Raw genomic sequence first — 20,879 nt, forward strand, 5'->3', positions numbered from 1 at the left:
TCTTTCATGCCACGTAATGTTAGTTGACAACATTAGTTCTTGCAAGATATCTGCCTTATGTCGTTATCTGCCACGACCACTTTTTATCCGACATCTCGTAACTGGTGTCAGATAATAAGCACCTTTCATGGCATGGAAACCTTATTAAGTGGTAACTTTTTGTACAAATACACGTTAACTCACACGGTGATGTGAGAGAATGTGGTCGAAGTAAATAAACGATATTAAGCGAAACTGATTTAAATTACATATTTTTGTAAAGCAGTCTATTGAACCGAAGATCGTAATAAATATTTCAAGTCGGCTTTTATCTATGCGATACAAAAAATGTATTTGATATTACATTCTAAGATAATATTCATCGCTCGTTATACACTTTGTACGAAACCGTTGTCACCGTGCTATAATATATTATTATATTACAATTGTAAAAGTAACAATTGCTCGAACTGTAGCTCAAGATGTAATAAACATACTTAAGTATATTACATCCCACAGTCAAAAGCTGGCTTTAAAAGAAAAGAACAGCATTCCCAAAAAACACAAAAAAGCGCGCGTCATTATTTAGCAGTACCGGTACATAAAGTCGAGGTGAAACAAGAATTACGATCAACATTTTCTTAACCCAAAAATAAGTATGGATTTTAAAACAAATCAGCTACAATTGGCCAGTATTCTCGGTTTATAGTGATCCGCCCACGCATTTGTTCTCTTTTAAAGCATTGTCAATTCACTGATTTAAGAGATATCGGCCAAAATTCAAAGGACCTTGATCAGCCGCGCCCTTGTCATTGAACTGTAGTCGATTGTACGTTAGAATGAAGAGCATCGTTTGAAACGACCTTCCTACCTTTATCCTCTTGCTTATATTTACATACAAGGTGCTTATAGTCCTGCTCAACGGTCGGAAAACGATCAGTGGGTTAAGCAACGCTTGGTACGGTCATTCATTAGATGGGTAGCCGCTTAGTCCAATTTGAACTGAGCGTGTCCGTGCTTCGCAGAGCACGTAAAATGTCGGTCCCGGATTTTGCAAATTTGATATCAGTCGTTAAGCCATATCAAAGGGTTTCGGGCGGCTTGAACAACTTTGACACTAAGTTGACCACTTTTTTTTCGTCAGGAAAATGCATTATTGCATGTCCCGCTCCAGGGAGGAAGCGGGGGTCTGTCGGGCTCTCCCGCCTACCTGTCACAATAAAGTGGCCAGGACGCGGTACCTCCAATTGGATACTCCGCGTCTCACTAGGTTGACCACTAACCGTATGATAAAGTAAAATATAAATTTCCATGCATGGTATGTGCCATTAACAACAGGTCCGTTTTATGTCACGGTCAATCAACAAATGGAGAAGTTGCATTGAGATGCGAAATAACAATAAAATTAAGAATTATTAAGGCTTTTCGATATGCAAATACAGTTCCAATGTCTTACGCAATGTCGTATAGCGTCGATAAGGTGGATTAAGATATTAAGCCTTGTGAAATGCTGACAGGTAGTGCATTCCTGCAGATTTCTTGTTATCTCTTACACAGTAGAAACATCCACATGATTCGAAAGAAACAGATGATTTCTGAGCCAAAATGTAAAGCGGTGAGAAATGGTTTATAAAGTAACCTTTATATTCTGAAATTCAATTAATTACAGACAGACATACATAATATTACGTCTTTTTCCCATAGGGGGTAAACAGAGATCAAAGAAAGCCTCTTGGTACGATCAATCAATTAATTAGTGATTAATTTGAATTAAACTCACAACCTTAAATAAATAATCTTGAAACTCCTGGCTCAGATCGTATGAAAGAGGTTCCGTTTCCTTTGTAAATGAATCTAAACTATCTATACTAATATTATAAAGCTGAAGAGTTTGTTTGTTTGATTGTTTGTTTGTTTGTTTGTTTGTTTGTTTGAACGCGCTAATCTCAGGAACTACTGGTCCAAATTGAAAAATTCTTTCAGTTTTAGATAGTCCATTTATCGAGGAAGGTTATAGGCTATATATCATCACGCTACTACCAATAGGAGCAGAGTACCAGTGAAAAATGTTACAAAATCGGGGAAATGTATTCTCTCTTATGTTACGCAAGCGAAGTTGCGCGGGTCAGCTAGTACTAAATAAAGTGCGCAATGATTGTTCTCTAATTTATTTCCAAGCATGCATCTTGTAGGTTTCTTTCTGGTGTCAACGGACTGGTAACTATTTTAAATGATCCTATTTGATTGAATGTGCTTTCAATTACTGTTGCGTACATCTTATCATATTGTTATTAAGATTGAATTATATCAATGAGGCGCCCATAGCCAGTTGTGCTCACGGTTAACGATTTGTGAGTTAAGGAAACCTTGGCGCGGTCATCCCATAGATGGGTGACCACATAGTGGTACTTAAGCTGGGCGTCTCCGTGCTTCGGACGGCAAGCAAAAAGTCGGTCCCGGTTGTTGTCCATAAAGATAACAGTCGTTAAGCCACGTTAAAGGCCTTCGGGCGGCTTGAACAACTTTAACACTAGGTTGATCCCTAACTATACGATAAGAAGAAGAATGGAGGACAGTAAACAAGATTTTTAAGTATCTAGTTTTCGAAAATTGGACAGATTTCATAATCGATTAATTCAAGTGAGTTTCGTATTACCTAAGCAATTGTTTGGTAAAACCACTTCGATTAATCCACTGGACAAACACACCAATATCTTGATATTCCTCGCATCTTCACATTATCGTGACGTAAGCACTTCACAATTCAGATAAAAGTCAGCCGAATTTATCCTATTGAAAACGTCCAGATAAAATATCTATATAACAAGATACCAGCGTTTTTATTACCTTCAGTGGCTGGTGGAACGACAAGACGAGAAGAATGTGGTGCAATATGAAGGGAACGTTGATGTGTGTGTTAGTTTTTATAACTAGTGTAGTTTGTGAAGTGAGAGTGGATCCTTTGGTGCTGGTCAGTAGTCAAGGACTGGTGAGAGGTCATAAGGCATCTGATGGAGACTATTCCTTGTTTTTGGGAATACCGTACGCTCAGATTGACCCGGAAGACCCATTTGGAGTAAGTAAATAACTACATATAGCAATTAGTTAGAAAAAGTGAATCTGCTTGCGTATTATGTATCTCAGTATATTAGTGTAGGTACGTCAGTTTGCAGTACATGTTTTTACATAACATGTTACTGAACATTATTAAAAAACTAAATAATTTTTAGAATAGTGGCTATCAAACAGCCAGCTTAGATACACAATAGCCCACTGTATGCGTATTACATATCTCAGTTGACAACTAGTGAACGTCAAATTGATGGTCAATATTTTGTACATTGCTGCTTTGACCTAAAGTGTTAATCAATATAACCTAAGAGATATAACAATGTACGGATAAAACATAGTGGCTTTTAAATAACTGCCAACTGAGATACACAATACAATAGTATGAAAGAGAAATGTCGACTAACTTAGTAACAATAAACGTTATCGGTTCTGTGAATTTCCCGACAGCTCGAATAAAAATGTCTATACGTTGATACGTCTCCTCATTTGATATAACTGTCGAGATATAATGCAGCCAATCACTCAATGCTGACCTTTTCACGATAAATGTAGACACTCCCAGTACTTTTTAAAAGCTAAACATCTTCCTAACCTTTAAACTTTCGCATTGTTATTTAGTCTCACAAATCTTCAAATTAAAAAGTTGAGACGTCTATGCCTGCTTGAAATATGAACTATCAAAAATCGTAATCAGTTGGTTACATTTCTCAAAAAGATTAAAGATTTTATGACTTTCAAAATCAATGTAAAATTTTGCAATTCTAAGCATAACTTAAGCACTTGTGCACTCGAATATTATATTACCCTATTTAGTACATGCACAGATACTTAAAATCACGCCTTATTCCCATAGGGGTAGGCAGAGATATACAAAATACATTTTTTAACTACAACGTTTAATAATTTGGAAATCATTTACCCCCGGTTTTTGAAGTACATTTAACGATAGTTTATCTATTCAATAGCGTTAAAACTCATATAAAAACGCTATTGAATAGATAAGCTACCGCGAAATGTACTCAGAAACCGGTCCGGGGGTCATTAAAGTTAAATACATAGTTACTAAGTCTAAAGTTAATTAATTATCTTTTATCGTACAAGTAAGATGCGCTAGTAAATTATTGACCGCATAATCCGTAGCACCGTCATAGTTATTTTTACACTGACTATTAATAATGGCATTACACGGAGATAATGCTGGGTTGTCGAACTCATTAAGCGATCATCGGCGAAGAAAGTGCTCGCTTATTCTAAACGTGTCATAATGGTTGTTAAATGAATAGTGGATATAGTGATAAACTGTTTTACCTTAGCTACTAGGAAATTAGATACATTTGGCCTATTGTGGAAATTTAAAAAAACTCAAAAAAATACAGTTTTTAAAAGATTTTAAAAAATATTATTAAAATAACAATAACACTTGATTACTGTGAGTAGGGCTATATTGTGCGTAATAAAGTGCCTTTATTTGAGGGCCAGTTTCAGGGCTTTTGGATAAGATTCGGATAACCTAACCAATAGATAAAGTGGCAAATGTATTAAATCAACTGCCAAAATTCCTTTTTTTAAGCTACCCGATACCCAAAGTGAAACTGGGGCTTACTCTTATTTACAAATAGATAGTCTTGAAGGCTATTACTTAAGATAATACGTAATAATAATACCATTACAAAGCATAACTAGAAACAAAAGGTACGGTCAACTGTCTACACAACGATAAAGCACTCCAAAATATCAGTCAATGTTCCAACTTTTGATTGATAACGTATCAACCCTGACTCAAAAATGTCTCCACTCTCCATAGAGATAACTATTTATCTTGATTCGTAACAGATCATAATATATCTGTTTAATATTATAATGCAACTTAAACAGACTGATCTTTTCTTGTGACCACGGTCAATGCAATTAAATCAAAACGTCGCCGCGTCGAGTAAACAAATAAGGTATCACAACCTTTACTTTTCAATCACGTTTAGGATTCGTTGCATTATTATGTGTATAAGTCACGAGAGTTAAAATATCCACAAATAATTGTTTCGGGTCTGGTTGTGCTTTGTGTCCGTATGTTTGTAAAAAGTCCCCGCGTCACAAGAGCAATTCTTAGTGCGGGAGTAGTCTTTATCTTTTAATGTATGTTTATTTTATATTTTTTCGTTCCAGCCGGCTTCTGATCCTGCAGTCTTCAAAGAAATCATCTACAATGCGATAGATGGAACTGTGCAATGTCCTCAAATGACTAACGAACATGAATCAGCTGACAATGAAGCCCTTGACTGTCTTCGGTTGAACATCTACGTTCCCTTCAAAGCGAGCGTCGCTAAGCCTCTTCCTGTCCTCGTTTGGTTCCATGGAGGAGGTTTCGCTAGAGGAAGTGCTGGTGAATATGGCGTCTCAAACTTAGTCAAACATGATGTGGTAGTAGTAACTGTTAATTACCGTCTTGGACCTTACGGTTTTATGTGCCTTGATATTCCTACCGTGCCTGGGAATCAAGGACTCAAAGACCAGTATACAGCATTAAACTGGATTAAGAATCACATTGGCTCATTCGGAGGAAATCCTTACAACCTAACTATTGCCGGACAAGATGCTGGAGCGACATCAGTTTTGTTGCATTTATTCTCGAGCAATGACAGACTATTCCAAAAAGCTATCGTGGAAAGTGGTACACCACAAAGTGAGGGTATGTTCGTAAACTCTGATGTTAATGCTGCTATCAAAATAGCTGGACATTTGGGTTTCAATACAACTGATACGCAAGAAGCGATTAAGTTCCTTACAACAACTCCTCACGATTTAGTCACAGCAGCCGCTTATGAATTAGACCTACAACTAAAACCTTGTAAGGAAAGATCGTTCAGTGGAATTAAGAACTTTGTGGAAACAGATCCTTTCTCACTTACGAATACGAGGAAAGTTAGCAGAACATCAGTATTGATTGGTTATACAAGTCTGGAACGTGACTCACTAAGCAGTGATTACTTTGACAGCGATCCATTTGTAACTAAACTACAGAACAATTTCAATCTCGCTGGTGATGAATTAGAACGCGCTGCGAGAATGGTTCGACGTTTCTATATTGGTGATCATGCAGTATCAAAAGACGTGATAAACGAACTAGAACAATTTGAATCAGATTTTGGACACAACCATCCAACCGAAAGAGTGATTACTCAACTTTTGGAAGAAAACGCTAATGTAATATACGAATACTTGTTCAACTATGTTGGTGATTCTGGTGCTAAAGGCGCAGGACATTCAGCTGAACTGAATTACTTATTCAATATGCAAAATGTAGTACCTAGAAGAAGTGAAGCAGACCAAGTGATTGTAGATCGTATAACAACGTTGTGGACTAATTTTGTAAAGTACGGGTAAGCTTATTACTTATTAAAAAAATAATAATAATCTAACCAATTTATTTCGTTCTTGATTACGTTTCAAAGACTTTTAGACTATCAATAAACAACGAAGTATTCTATCATCTATGTAAAACCCTAAACTTATTTTTTGTTTTAGTAACCCATCTCCAAGAGGAGCAACAGACCTGATTCCTGTCGAATGGACTCCAGTCACGACTGAGATGAGGCCGAGTTTAGTCATCGACTCAGACATCAGAATGGAAGGCAGAGTGTACAAAGAAAGAATGGCGTTCTGGGATCTCTTTTACTCAATGTATGGAGATCTCAGCAAACTCTCTCGGGATTGTTCCAACTCTCCTTACATGTGCTGTTAAGTTTTATACTGTGATTGTCTCTATTTGTTGTTGCAAACTATTACTTAAGACGTGTAAAATTTAATTGTTGATTATGTAAATATTAATTGGTAATGCAATAATAATGCTTTTGTTGCGTTTTATTAAAAGGCTTTACAATTATTATTGAAAGGTTGCAACGGTTTTTGTAATCATTTGAAAGTGAGAGTTTTATTTTTGATTAACACATTTAACTGTATGAACAATCAAGAGAGTATCTGATCACGGGGTCAATGATCATAAAAATGTATAAGTTCATGTATTAAACATTCTGTATAAGGCCTTTGAACTGACCAAACTGCATCAAAGGCGTCCAACAACACGCCTTTCAATTGAAATTCCATTGACATTTAAACAATCGATGGCAACAACTGTTGTGTATGTAACCGATACGATAAACGTTTAATTTCCTAACGTTAGTACAATGGCAAGTCAGTGGCTTGTTTCTGGGTCGTCTCTCGGCTCCGGATGATGCTCATCAAGACGAATCGGCTGCACAAAGGATTTGGGACAACAACCGCTCTTCGCCCACGACGCACCACTTAGGGTCAGTCGCTCGTCGAGATTGAAGCAGACTTATGCTTTATTAGCCACATCTGATGAGATAATAGGATGTGCAAAATAGAGGATGTCGTGCCGTTTGTGGTTTGGTTTGTATCCTTTCGCAAAATTAGCATGAGTTGCAATTTTCTTTATTTTTAGCGACAATAATGTTTACGTTTAGCACTAACGTCTTGACATTGTCTGTGTAATCTCCGACCTTAGACAATATTTATTCGAAATGTAGAAATAAAGGATATAAATTAATAGGAAGAAACCTCAATAACTACCAAATTAAGACATTCAATATATTAAATATCCACTATAAGGCATTCAAAATAACGACTAACCTTGACATCACAATGAAATCGAGGTTTAAATACAACAATATAACATCAGTGAACGATCATCATCAATTCGATGCGCTTCTTTTCCTTATAGCCTCATCTTACTCCTCGTTTAATAACAGTACAATTTTCCTCTTGATTCAAACATAAAAAGTACCTTTTTCCAATGACTACCTACCGATTAACGGTAAACAGGCAATAACAGTACAAAGACGATAATACAATCTCGATTCAAATGAAATTGAAAACGCAATTTCTGTAGTAACCAAGTAAAAGTGACAGCTACCAATAATTGCATATTTATCAGAATATTATACGACCGTGCGATGCGGTTACTTTCTTGTATAGCGTTGACGAAGCAATCAAATGCTTTAGTCGATTCGGTACTTGAAAAATAGATACTTTCTCTAGGCCCATAGTAGTACAGAAATTAGTTGCGCCAGATTTCCACAATTTTCTCCATCTGTTAGTGCGTGACGGAAACGCTTTATCTTATCTGTTTATTACTCAATCAATTTGTGGTCTTGCTTATTTTATTCTTGCTTTCGTTTTCGAATGATTCTGCGATTGATTTGGTATAAAATAGGTGTCAATTTTGCGTTGTACAATCAATAATATTTTTTTGTTTTGCGCCAATTTTGCCACATACCAGCAAAAACAATTATTTTTACATTATCTAATTTTGAAACCTGTATTGTATGAAACATTACGAATTCATTTTAAGGACAGAAACAAACTATCGAATGTAGATTCTAAAGATGGGTACTATAAAACAAAATGAATGTTATAGGTAATTTTATCATCTAACTGCATTTCAAGGTGTAAACTTGACATGAATGCACTTATGTAATATTCCCATCCATTTCAAATTACCACAACCGATTCACCTCTAACTAGATAGTGTAATCCTAGTACTAGTTGAACGACCTTCGCCATTAGCATATTATAGAGGAAAAATAGAGGACGGCCGGCCACGATTGATCTATAGATAGAATACAACAATGCAATACGTTGACAAAAGTAAACCTACGGTAACTATTCAAGGTTTGTTATATTGAATGCTGCTGTATTTATTCAGAAAAGTACTGTTTAAGTAGCCTCTTCTTTTCGTATTAATAGATAAGTTTAATTTTATATGACAAGCATAGATTACAAAATATATTTTATAAGGTGATTCTACGGTAATTCTTGAAAGCTACTCTGGTGTACCTACTATATTATAAACCCAGGAAAAATAAAATAGTAACACATTAGTGTATTTGATACAAAGCCACTAACAAAATGAATTTGCTAGTTATATCCAGGAATAAACCTGTTCCCTTCAACTTGTAAATATGAGTACACATCTTACTTGTAATCTAGTGATAGGAATTAAAAATGACTTACGCATATAAATATCTACAGGCTCCTTGGTAGTGCGAATATCGCAGCCATCGACTGTCGCGTTCAGCTTGTACACGCCAAACTCTCCCATCTCTGGTCGTAGCTGGCATAGCAGACCTCTGTAGAAGATACAAGACCATTATTAAAAATAGGTACAATAGTTATAAGAAAAGAAAACTGGACGTTTTCGAAAAGATGAATCTTCGAATAGGCTTGCATTATTTTTAATGGAAACAATAACCTCAACACGGACTTGGCCAGCTTGGTGGACTCAAGGCCTAATCCCTTCCCCTCGTTTGGAAGGAGACCCTGAATACAATAAAATATCAAAATATAGGAAAAATTAAAATATCTTAATTGTATTAAAGTTTCATCAAAATCAACAAAGATCCTTTGGAAACACCTTAACGACTGTAACTTTACTGACAAAACCAGGATCAACACCTAAGAAGAACTTTTTTTAGCCAGCCTACGACCACGGTCAATGTAACCAGAGCCGAAATGTTAACCAATGTTTGTTGTTAATGCTCATATAACATTAGACTCAGAATCTTTCATTTTTCAGCGATCATTCATGTGCGTAAAGAACAGCAAGAAAATCACGGTGATTTTTAACTACAGGCTAAAAGAAATTTCCACAGAGGAAACAGCAACTCTCCACATACGTATATTAGCAATGACCACATGCGCACATTTATCTAATAACCGTTTTCCGTCAATTATCGTCCCACGATGTGCGCTAATAATTGAGCTATTAGTGTGTAGGATTTTCTTTTGTACTACGGGTCAAGGAGTTTAACGAGTATTTATAGTCATTTCGAGGTAAGAATAGGTGTCGCCAAATTACTTGAACAATACGCTAGATCCTTGGATGCCCAGGTTCGCGATGGCTACGACTATTGCGCTACTATCACCCGATTGGTAATCAAAATCATAATCAAATTATTTATTCATTTAGGTCAAATATTGACACTAATGATAGTCGTTACAATTACTGCATCTACCACTAGCTCGGAAAGGGGGTAGAGCCTTATGAGAAGAGCTAGAAGGTAACTCACGGCCACACTCTTTGCAATCGTCAAAAGTTTTACAATGTTCATCATCAATGTTGGTAGATCGATCAATCCCTACTCACTGCATCTAAGTTCTGAGTGCTTCCTACTTCAGTAATTTGTTCAAGTTGTTAGGCGGCACCATTAACATGTTTAAAAATACGATACTCGTAATAAAGTAAGTTTTATTTTAATTCCAAAGTTACGATATTTGTAAATGTCATCAGTAGTTTAGTGCAATCCTGATTTTTGTAGAATACATTGCGTTAATATTGAAATCATTTCGAAAATACTATTGGGTAACAAGAATCAATAATGTAATTTAATGACAAAAGTGATTTATTCATTGCAGAAACTGTCTACAATATAGCATCCATGATTTTAAGGTTAAGAAGTCATATTTTTTTTAAATAGAGGTGAATGACCGATGACCGACGTTACAGCGATGATGCTAAGATTAACAACACATTATAACCATTCTTATGTGTTAGATTTGACATTACGACGCTAATGAAAATAGCACATACATCGAATATGCATGACGCCCATGCATATGTATGCAGACGAAGCAACAAAAGCTGCTGCATGACTACTATTATTATATGCATATTATTATATACCTACGATTATGAAATGATATCAGTTGGATTTGGTTTGTACCTAATGCTAATCTGTTGTAATACATTTTTGGTTAATGTTTGTAAGTATACTGCAAAAGGTTTATTTTTAATATAATTGTTCACTGTACTTATTCGTTAGTAAACGTAAAGAATAAAACAAATCCTACTATGGTTCGTGAAGACGAAATTTCGTCAGATATTGAAGGTGTTTATGTATCACCTAGTTCTGTTATTTTTTAACACAAAGTAGGCAGTATCGCTTAAGCATGCCTTTATTCTTGCAACATAGCTCGACCGACATTTTATAACGGATAGAATTCTGATAAGAAACAAAGGAAATTTCAACGAATATTCGTTTTCATTTATGGCCTCAGGTGCTTTTGCGTTTGTATGTCTCACTTGCACAACGTTACCGTACTCCGTGAAACAATTGCTTACAAATATGGTCATCTTAAAAAAACAGGTCCTACTTTCTTTTTCAAGAATGTACGCACTACGTTGTGAACAAGTGATCATATCCGGAAATAATGCCTGAATACGTGTTAGTCAAGGAACGAACATTACTTAACAACGCTAAAGAGAATAATGCTTACACATTATTGCGTAACGTGGTTTTACTCGTAAATTGTTCGTAGTTTAGAACTTACGTGCGTATAACTAAAGTATTTAATTGTAACCTTTTAACTGCTTTGACAAAAATAGCCTATTAACTCCGACTTGAAAGTTAATGATCGCGAGAAAATGGCTGCCAATTTTAAAGTCTGTCATTTGTGCGTAATTTTTGTTTACTTTTATTATCTAGTTATATGTGGGGTTTAGCTTTCACATGTGTTTTTAATTTGTAAAGCACTTTCGGCTAGAAAAGTTGGCAGTTCAAGGTGCAAAAGGGGACAAAGATTAACTAGCTTTTCACGAATCATCCCAGTTTTTACCGACCTACAGAAGGAAGTGCCATCTTCAAATAACTATACATTTATATTATCTTTAGTTTTTTTCGTGGAATACATATTCAAAAGAGTTGGCCTAGAGGTCGCTAATAATCCTTAATGTTAGTGCAACCTTTAATAAATATAAAAAAGAGATGATCTACTTAATATGTAGTAAAGTTTCACGCATAAAAACTGTAATTTTGCAAGTACTTTATAGTTCTAATCTATGTTAAACTAGTTTTAGGCTTTGCATATTAACTATGCTTTGACATTTACTTGCAGATTATTATGATTTTATCCTTTTGCATGTGTGTCAGTGTCGACTTCCAGGCTAACTTGATTTCAACTGCTTTTTCTACCTTCACAGTTAAAAACTACGTTATTATTCTGTAATACAAGAGCCTGTACGATAGGTGATTATGTTCCTTGGATAGGCAAAGAATTTTATGGCATAAACGTACAGGGAAGTCAGTTTTGGCCAAAGTTCTGACAAAGAAGGTATCATTGTGACTAACAATGTTCCCTGTAACTTAAAAAGATACGGATTGCACTAAGTATTATTATTTAACAAGAAGTGGTTATAAATGCAATCATTAATTATAGCATTGGTAAGCTTGACGTTCCGGCGCAGCTTACCTAGCCTAACAAGCGGTCTTACCCCCGGTTTCTGAGTACATTTAGCGGCAGTTTATCTATTCAATAGCTTATGAGTTTTAACGCTATTGAATAGATAAACTGCCGCTTAATGTACCTCAGAAACCGGGGGTATATCTCGAATGTTTCCTTTAGTTTATAAGGATAGGTACTCACGTAGTGTTCCCAGCACTGACGAACTGTTCCGATATGTCAGTGTACACCCGCCACGTGGACCGGCGCGCGGTGTTCACCACCCATGACTCCTCAGTGCCTGCCGTCAGCGTCTGCTGCCATTCGAAGGGACACTGCCAACAAAATGACGTATTAAATACCATGTTAATGTCCTCCTGGCCGGTATTGGGCTACAGCTGCCAGATTGATTGAATCTGGCAAGTGTGCAGGACTTTGCCAATATAGTGTCCAAGCGTGTGCACAGTGTGCGTGTACACAGATAAACTCTCTATTTCTTACTCACGACCTCAACTTCCTCACTGCTGTCAATCTCTGAGAAATTCGAACTCGAAAAAGAAGATTTGGTCCGACCCAGGCTTCAAACCCGAGCCCTCCGCGCGGCAGTCGCATACACTACCGAATGCGCCATAGAGGACATGTTGAACCGTTGCAAGATACTCTTAAGTCGGTAATAAAGATGTAGCATTCAACAATTAAAACCGCGGCAAAATATCGTGTACTCGTTGTTTCTATGTTATTAATTAACTTGTTTAATTCTGTAAACTTCCTAGTAACGAAATTAAAAAGTATTTTGAAAGTATAGTCTATTAATTATTGACGTAAACATAATGAATGCCATGTAATTTATTTGACATTAAAACCTAATGCACTCAACGATTGGCACATGTTGCAAAATAATTATAAAATATTAACGGCCGGTTTAATGAATTTGTCAATTTTTCGTACACTATTATACCTACAGATTATTAATAAGTGAAATGTTATATTTTAAGGTTTGCGTTTCTAAGAGGACGCAGCTATTTTTTTTATGTATCATAAGAAGCTTAAGGTTAAGTTTGTGGTGCCCGGTCCCCCGGTCGCCCAGTGTATGAAAACAATGCTGTCTAAATTCACTCTGATAAACTATCTTAAACTTATTCCGGAGTGGTGAAATAGGCTATTAATGATTAAAATGTTATTAAAAAGATTACAAACTAACAATTATCTACGACTAATGTAGTTTTGTTGAAATTACTTAATCAGGAAGTATCGCAGCCTTCTTAAAGAACCACATAACTTCATATTATCTAATTAATGTGCGAACATTTAATTACGAACACACGTAACAAAGAGAAATAACTATAAAACTATCATTACTCAGTATTCTGTTACTAATTACCGAAACTCATTCATTTTTTCATTTAAGCATTTTAGGAATTTCTTTGTTAGTTTATTTATTGTAAAAAATACGTCCAATTTTAGTTTTATTTCGTTATGGAGAGTGAAATTAAAGTTAAAATTTAAATAAGTTTTGAAATTATTTTATTTATAGAACTCAGAGTAGTCATTAATTATAAATTAATTATAAATGGACATGTTTAAACGACAGTGAGAGTATGTTTATTAAGTGCTACTTAACTTTCAACAATTTAAAAAAGGTATACTTCTGACGGTCGTAAAGTCCAGTCATCAATATTATAGAACTTCTCTATTACTATCGACTTTCGACAACCGGCTAACAACCAACAAATCTTAAATGGAAAATGGTCTATTTTTCATTCAAGATTTGTTCTCTGATAAGCTCCTCTAGCGGGCGCCGATGGAACTATTTATGCAACACATTTTAAAAGTCAAATCTTTGAGTACTATCGCACTGGATAGTACCGACCACTGGATAGTAGGTATATTTTATATGTCAAACTCTCGATACTCGGTAACACCCTCTGTAGATACATACAGATTGTATCGAATGCGATAAACATTTTTGATCAACAACGTTATCTACATGAAAATTATCTCCCTGATGATCATCAAAGTCGTGAAAACGCAATCGCATTAATTTGATTGAAAGGCACTCGACGATTATAATACCCTTTTAAACTCTCGCGTTGCATGTTTAATGTAAATAGAATACGGGAATCAACGCAAACACACATTTTTACTTTAAAATGCATAAAGTCTCGGCGATAATAAAACCCTTTAGAACTTCTTTAAACAGCATTTGGCACGTGACAGAACAAACTAACTGCAATATTTGTATATCTAAATAGCAGTTCAATAACCAGAGCTAAAATATTTAGTGAAATTCACTCCATTGTTTGGTTAAACGTCAAAATAATGTCGATGTTTGTGTGACACACTACCACTACTCACTGGTACTGCACGTGTTTACACTATGACTAATACAATAAGCACTTTTAGTGTAATACAGAAGCACTGTACTGCGCTTACGAACTTTTGATACTTACGTGAATTCTTTTTGGATGTCTTTTATACTTTTTTCTAGATTTGATTCAGATTATCATACTGGCGCGTATTTTTGTGACAAGTCGATTGTCTTCTTCAAATTCTAATTCACGTGTTCCTTTAAATAAAATAGTTCTAAATATTACAGTCAACCGGGGTAACTTTGAATCACTTGGGTAACATTGACGGTGGGAATTTCAACTAGTTTCGATTATTTTTTCATATGAAACCAACAAAATTGATAAAAGTTTGCAAAACTAAGATAAACCTTAATCATTTGTGTTGGTTTCAAAGTTACCCAAATTGACCATAAGATAATTAGTTGATCGTTCTCAAATTAGTACCCAGTACCCGTCACGAAAGTTAATGTGTGAGCAAAAATTCTGTCAAAATCCACTTTTAAGCTAACTGATACTTATATCCAGAGATGATGAAACTGAGCATAAATCTTGTAAAACGAGTTTTGAAACACACTAAAGTTATTATTAAGGACTCGTGGCCAAGAACATCAGATTATTTCTTATTTCTCATTCAATGTCAGCCCTTATTATATTTCCCAGCGGATGCAATAACGATGAGCAATGAAGTATTTTTAACAAACACTTGCCCTTGCTCCTCGAGAGAAACAAAATAAAAAGACGAGAGAATACAGTCGTCTTTCTTACAATTTAAATGTAAATTATTTTTTAAATTTTAAACGTAAAATAATTCAAATTAATGGTGTCTAGGTTATTCAATTTTATTGAAAATTATTTCAATCACTTTTCCCTCTTAAAATATGCTTTAAAAACCCAATGACGAAATGCACGCATCAAAATAAAACTCATCTATATATTTTTTAAGGAAAAATAATTGCCTTAATGAAGTAACCTTTATCAGTTTAAAAGCAGCCATCAGAAATATATTTTCTTATCCGATCCCTTGCCATATTAGTGCTCAGTAAATCTGTTTAATAATATTTACTGTACCTTTCATGACCAAACTACGATTTAGGCAAAGTTTATTTCTTTATTTCTGTTATATTTCTACTAGCTCGCGCAACTTCGCTTGCGTCACGTAAGAGAGAATGGGTCAAAATTTTCCCCGTTTTTGTAACATTTTTTACTGGTGCTCTGCTCTTATTGGTCGTAGCGTGATGATATACCACCAGTACCATGGTGATGATATAGGACCAGTTCCTGAAATTAGCGCATTCAAACAAACAAACAAACTCTTCAGCTTTTTAATATTAGTATAGATAAGTAAGTACCTAATCCAGCAATAAATCTGTCAAACCTTCCATTTCTCTAAGCTAGTTGCGCGTGCGCCGATAATTGACATACTCGTTCATTGTTCCGTCAACAACAGTTATTTTATTCTATTTAGCTACAACCCACGTCTTCATTCAAATAGCAAGCTCCCGTGACTTGCCTTAGTCTCCGATATATTGCGTGATAATATTTTACCAGCATCCATTATAAATGTTTAAAATGTATGTTGCTGATCATGAGTATCCTATTTTTATTGACACTGTTCATTTCTATACATCATACCCGATAATGCACTTTAGTGAAGCGACATGCCAACCGCAAATTCGGCGCCGAACTTTCGAATGTTCGGCTCTAGGAAGAATATGACTTATTTTCGGCTAACATATACACCGAACGCTGCGCAGATATGGCGCTAGACTTAGCAGGGCTATTCACATTAGCAACAGCAATACAAACTTAAATGTTTGTTCGTGTTAACTCCCATTTATTATTAGATACTTGATAATCAAATAAAATAAATGTAACCCATTAATGTTCAGGGAAAAGGGTTAAGCCTTGATTCTAGATAGTGATTCGGTTAAAGACAAAGATGAAATTGGACTCTACACAGGACCTTTCTAGTACAATATTTAGCACACTAACCCAAGTCTTTATTTGTAAAGTTTTTAATACCATATAGTCAGTGTTTTCGTTCAAGTATACACGATATATCTGCACAGTGCACATCCTCTGTGGCGCAAAGGGTTCAATTATTTCCAAACGATTACAATATCGAGTCCTTGATTTCTAACACCTGTATGTACTAATACTAGTCACTAAGTTACAGCTTTCAAATACTTGTTAATAGCTAGCTGTTGGATTCGCGCACAGATTTTTTGCTAGAAAAAAAGTACCTCACGTTTTTTAGCCAAATTTTTAAGCGACTTTGAAAAAGAAAATTCTCGATTCGATCGGCATGTTTTCACTCCTGTTTGACACTTTTGCGTGAAAAATCAATTAACATCAATATATATTTGTGCTAAATATATTACTAGCTTTTAACAACACCATACACTTGGATTTTGTGTTGAAACATATCTCAATTTTTTTATTTGAAAAGCGTTGTCTAAGTTCAGCACATAGGTATAGGACTAGTTTTACAGCTGGAGATAACAATCAGATAACTTGATTTTTAGACAAAATTAGCTATTTTAGAAAAGCTAACTAATAGTTAATACATTGTCTAAATACGATCCGTTATACTTTAATAGTGGTTAATTAATAAACATTTATAAACACCCGTATATCGTGGCGCAAAAACAGCAATAGGTACACACTAGCATAAGCCCCACATAATTACAGTAATGCGGGCCTTACCCCCGGGAATACCCGTGACAAATGCCTTGGTCGATATCGACAAGCGATGTGATTGAAGGCCAATGACCTTCGTTAACAGTTAACAGTTAAACGATTTCAAGTACCTCTTTAAAACAACGCCTGAAGAAATAAAGAAAGTGTTTGTCACTTTCACTGCAAACCGGATCGACTGATTTTCATGAAATATTTTCGATAAATACTCTTATGATGTTAAGTAACGTAGAGATATTTTTGCGTGCCATAAAAATACGTATGTTTTTGTTCAGTGTCGGTTGATTTTAATAACCTATCTTCGTTAAAGGATAGGAAACCACAGTTAAGGCGACAGTTAAAAGTAAGTGCCATTGTATACTTTAAAAAGAACCAAATCAGAATATTTCGCTTCGTACAATAAAGTGAGAAAACATAAATCAATTAAGAATAACGTTGATTTATAGTGATAAAATAATATTAATATTATGCTAACGTTTTTAATTAACTCGATAAAATAACTCTTTCAACTGAATAATTGATAGAGCAATTATATAAAATATTATTTATCTCCTATCAACATCAAAACAAATCATTATTATTCCTTTGCTCCATTTCACTAATCATATCTTAGTTTTAGGTCTATCCTTACTTGAAACAGGGGATAGTTTAGGTAAAGACATTTGCGTCAATAGTAACCAGAAACCTTTATTATTTATAGCTATTAAAATTAGCTGTTGTGCATATACAGTGTATTAGGAAATAGGAAAATTGAGGTTTAACAAATTTTAAGAAATCTGTTAAAAAATAGTAGGTACAAAAAAGGAACATATTTTTATGCCTGATTTCTGTGAAGCCACAACATTATGCTAATAGTCTACACACTTACTACTTACTATTGAGTAAGCTATCCGTCTGTGTCTACTTAAGCAACAAGTGAAAGACCAATAAATTAATAAACGCCTGGGAAACGATAAACCGAACAAAAAGTAGCAATAAACACACACACATGTCATATTCAACGTTAATTCGTTTTTATTCCTTTTGACTGACAAACGACTAACGGCCGCGAATGAACAGTCAACATAATTTATATGATTACTTGTTAACAATTGACTGAGTTGATATATCTATATTATAAATAGCAATAAAAAAACTGCAATAATTGCGTTATTAAAAGACGAATATCGTATATTTTTGAAGCATAAAGATTTTTTTCGGACATATTTTGTCAATCAGCCTCATAATAAAGGCATACAGTTGTGTAAAGTGTCAAATTTAGGTGATTTATAGTACCTAATTTGATTTTTTCGGCGATTTTCATTAAATATTTACAATTAAGCAAACCTTTCGTAACACAATCAGATTTTTTTTTATAGTTCGTGTATTAAACAATACTATCAGCGTCTAAATGTATAACTACATAACAGTGCGTGATTAAAATCGAATCATAAGACATATTAAGATATCTTTCTGTATACAGCTACTATCTCATCTTCTCTCTCTAACTTCAAGCAAAAATCGTTTAGAATTCAAGTCTTTTTCGCAAAATAGTCTATCGCGGAACTACTTTACATACAACAAGATCACATTGACCCCATTAACAACATATTAGATAATTTCAAACGATCAAACAAATTAGTTTTATGCAACATCCGTGACGAGATTGTAGCACTTTATATTCGTTCCGCGTTTTTAAAGAAAGGAGGCCTTCGATGCGTATTTATTCTTTGTAAAAACCTTGGCATGAATTGATATCATACCTGTTGAAGTGCGTTCTGTTTACATGTTGAATTCATGTAAAAATAGTTCCGATAACAGATTTATGAGGCTTTGGTACTGGCCGCTGTTCACTTCACTGATTTGTTGACTTGATAATTAACCTTCTGTTATTTTTTTTTCTTTTGACAAACCGCACTAAGAACTGCTCTTGTGTCGCGAGGACTTTTACAAACATAAAGACAACGGACACAAAGCACGACCAGACCCGAAACAATTATTAGTGGATCACACAAATGATTGCTCCGTATGGGAATCGAACCCATGACCTCGCGACGCAGTGGTGTTGGCGTGGTGATCTGAACCACTGCGCCACGGAGGCAGTACTTTTTAACATGATTTTTTCATGAATGCCGCTTAATTTTGGTTTTAGGTATAATTGTACAATGTGTTGCTATCTTAAAAAATAATACTCATAATTGCATACTTTCTCTTCTACTAACGACTTTATACAAAAAATGACGAATTGTCGTCAGTTCCAATGAACTTTAATGTCAGGTAAATACAATTTGGCACAATCGTGAGAAACTAATTTGCTAAATGACGCATGAAAGAAACGTAAAAATGAATTTACGTTTTAACGTAAAATATTTTCGGCGCAAATCTTCGTGGGAAATTTATAAAAAGATGAAAATGTTTAGAGTACTTAAGTAGGTACTAGACGAAAATAAAATGTGAGTAACCTTCTTTAAATTCAAATTTAAAACGGTCCTACTAACACAACAACAAAAATAAAGTTAAGTTTATTCCGCAACGGAAGGATAATACATTAACAAGGTCTAAACCTCGCAACTGAATTTATGAACAAAATACATTTTAGTACACTTCCTAAAAATAATAATATTTTTTGGCCTAGACTAATATTGCAGTCAAAAATACTTACTCGAAAACAGTCATCAGAAACACTATAGACACCGACATTGAGATCCGAGACCCCAACCATGTAAGCCTGGTCCATCTTCAAGGCCGTCATGTTCAGACCCTCGTGGTCCAACACCCCTGGGTCCTCCAGCCATGACTTGATCACTTCCCTGTACCACTGCCAAGTGTCATTCGATACACCCACCGAATCATTCATTATCACTATTTATAATCGAAACGTTACGAACTTCTTCAAATCGAAGTAGTAAGAACTGCACTGTTTCACAGATCGAAAAGCATTTTGTGAGCACGTCTGACCGGAGTAGAATGTGAGTGATGACTGAATCAGTTGGCGCAAGTCGCTAGCGTAAGTTTCAAGTGTAACCGGTGCGGTGCGTCGCCTCCACACGAATGCATACGAGTATAAATATTAAGCTTTCTGCTTCGAGGTGGAAATCTTCGCGACAATCAGATGAAAGCGCATCATGCGACAGGTCGTTACCCTGTTAGCGATGATTTTCTCACGATTTGTTTGTTTTCATTAGCCGCGGTGATCTCAGATTGATTAATTTGAATCTATTATCTTGGAACTAGTTTGTTGATCTATTTTACTTTACTGTAATCATGTTTCGGAAATCTTCTATAATTTTGATTGTACGATGAATGTTCGGGTAAATTACGACATACAATAGTAAACCTAATTTAATGTTACATTTTATATTAGCTTAGCCCTTCTTCCAAACTATGTTGGAGTCGTTAATATAACATTTTAATAAGTATAAATAGTAAATACTTACTTCGTTAAAACAGCACAATCGCATAAATTTAACTATGAACATAAATATTAACTCTACACTCAACATAATTATTTTAATGTGTAAATAGAGGTAATAAAATTCTCAATCATTACATTAACTGCCGTAATGCAAG

The 20,879-nt window shown here is 35.0% G+C and overlaps 2 protein-coding genes across 4 annotated transcripts in view; one reads left to right on the forward strand and one right to left on the reverse strand.

Annotated features, from left to right (window-relative positions):
- Hgsnat (Heparan-alpha-glucosaminide N-acetyltransferase) overlaps positions 1-20,355 on the reverse strand; it is a 32,243-nt gene extending 11,888 nt beyond the window's left edge. For both annotated transcript variants that reach the window (XM_076116591.1, XM_076116590.1), the window contains exons 1-3: positions 19,972-20,355; positions 12,490-12,620; positions 9,082-9,197 (exon numbers count right to left, since the gene is read on the reverse strand). In XM_076116591.1, the coding sequence (XP_075972706.1) occupies positions 9,082-9,197; positions 12,490-12,620; positions 19,972-20,166 (442 nt within the window). In that variant the 5' untranslated portion in view covers positions 20,167-20,355. The remainder of the gene's footprint in view (positions 1-9,081; positions 9,198-12,489; positions 12,621-19,971) is intronic.
- On the forward strand, positions 2,811-6,932 carry LOC142974328 (juvenile hormone esterase-like). Of its 2 annotated transcripts, none has more exons than XM_076116588.1 (3): positions 2,811-3,055; positions 5,215-6,428; positions 6,574-6,932. In XM_076116588.1, the coding sequence occupies exons 1-3, from the start codon at positions 2,861-2,863 to the stop codon at positions 6,788-6,790; spliced, it is 1,626 nt and encodes a 541-aa protein (XP_075972703.1). In that variant the 5' UTR covers positions 2,811-2,860; the 3' UTR covers positions 6,791-6,932. The 2 variants fall into 2 exon arrangements, with proteins under 2 accessions (XP_075972703.1, XP_075972704.1); XM_076116589.1 differs by having other exon boundaries at positions 5,215-6,422.
- Positions 20,356-20,879: the final 524 nt, after the last annotated feature.

The sequence above is a fragment of the Anticarsia gemmatalis genome, chromosome 7 (assembly GCF_050436995.1).
Source record: "Anticarsia gemmatalis isolate Benzon Research Colony breed Stoneville strain chromosome 7, ilAntGemm2 primary, whole genome shotgun sequence".
Classification (NCBI taxonomy): domain Eukaryota; kingdom Metazoa; phylum Arthropoda; class Insecta; order Lepidoptera; family Erebidae; genus Anticarsia; species Anticarsia gemmatalis.

Coding starts and splice junctions, on each gene's coding strand:
- LOC142974328 (XM_076116588.1), top strand. CDS start 2,861: ATGTGGTGCAATATGAAGGGAACGTTGATGTGTGTGTTAGTTTTTATA. Junction 3,056..5,214: donor ACCCGGAAGACCCATTTGGA/GTAAGTAAATAA, acceptor TTTTCGTTCCAG/CCGGCTTCTGATCCTGCAGT. Junction 6,429..6,573: donor ACTAATTTTGTAAAGTACGG/GTAAGCTTATTA, acceptor TTTTTGTTTTAG/TAACCCATCTCCAAGAGGAG.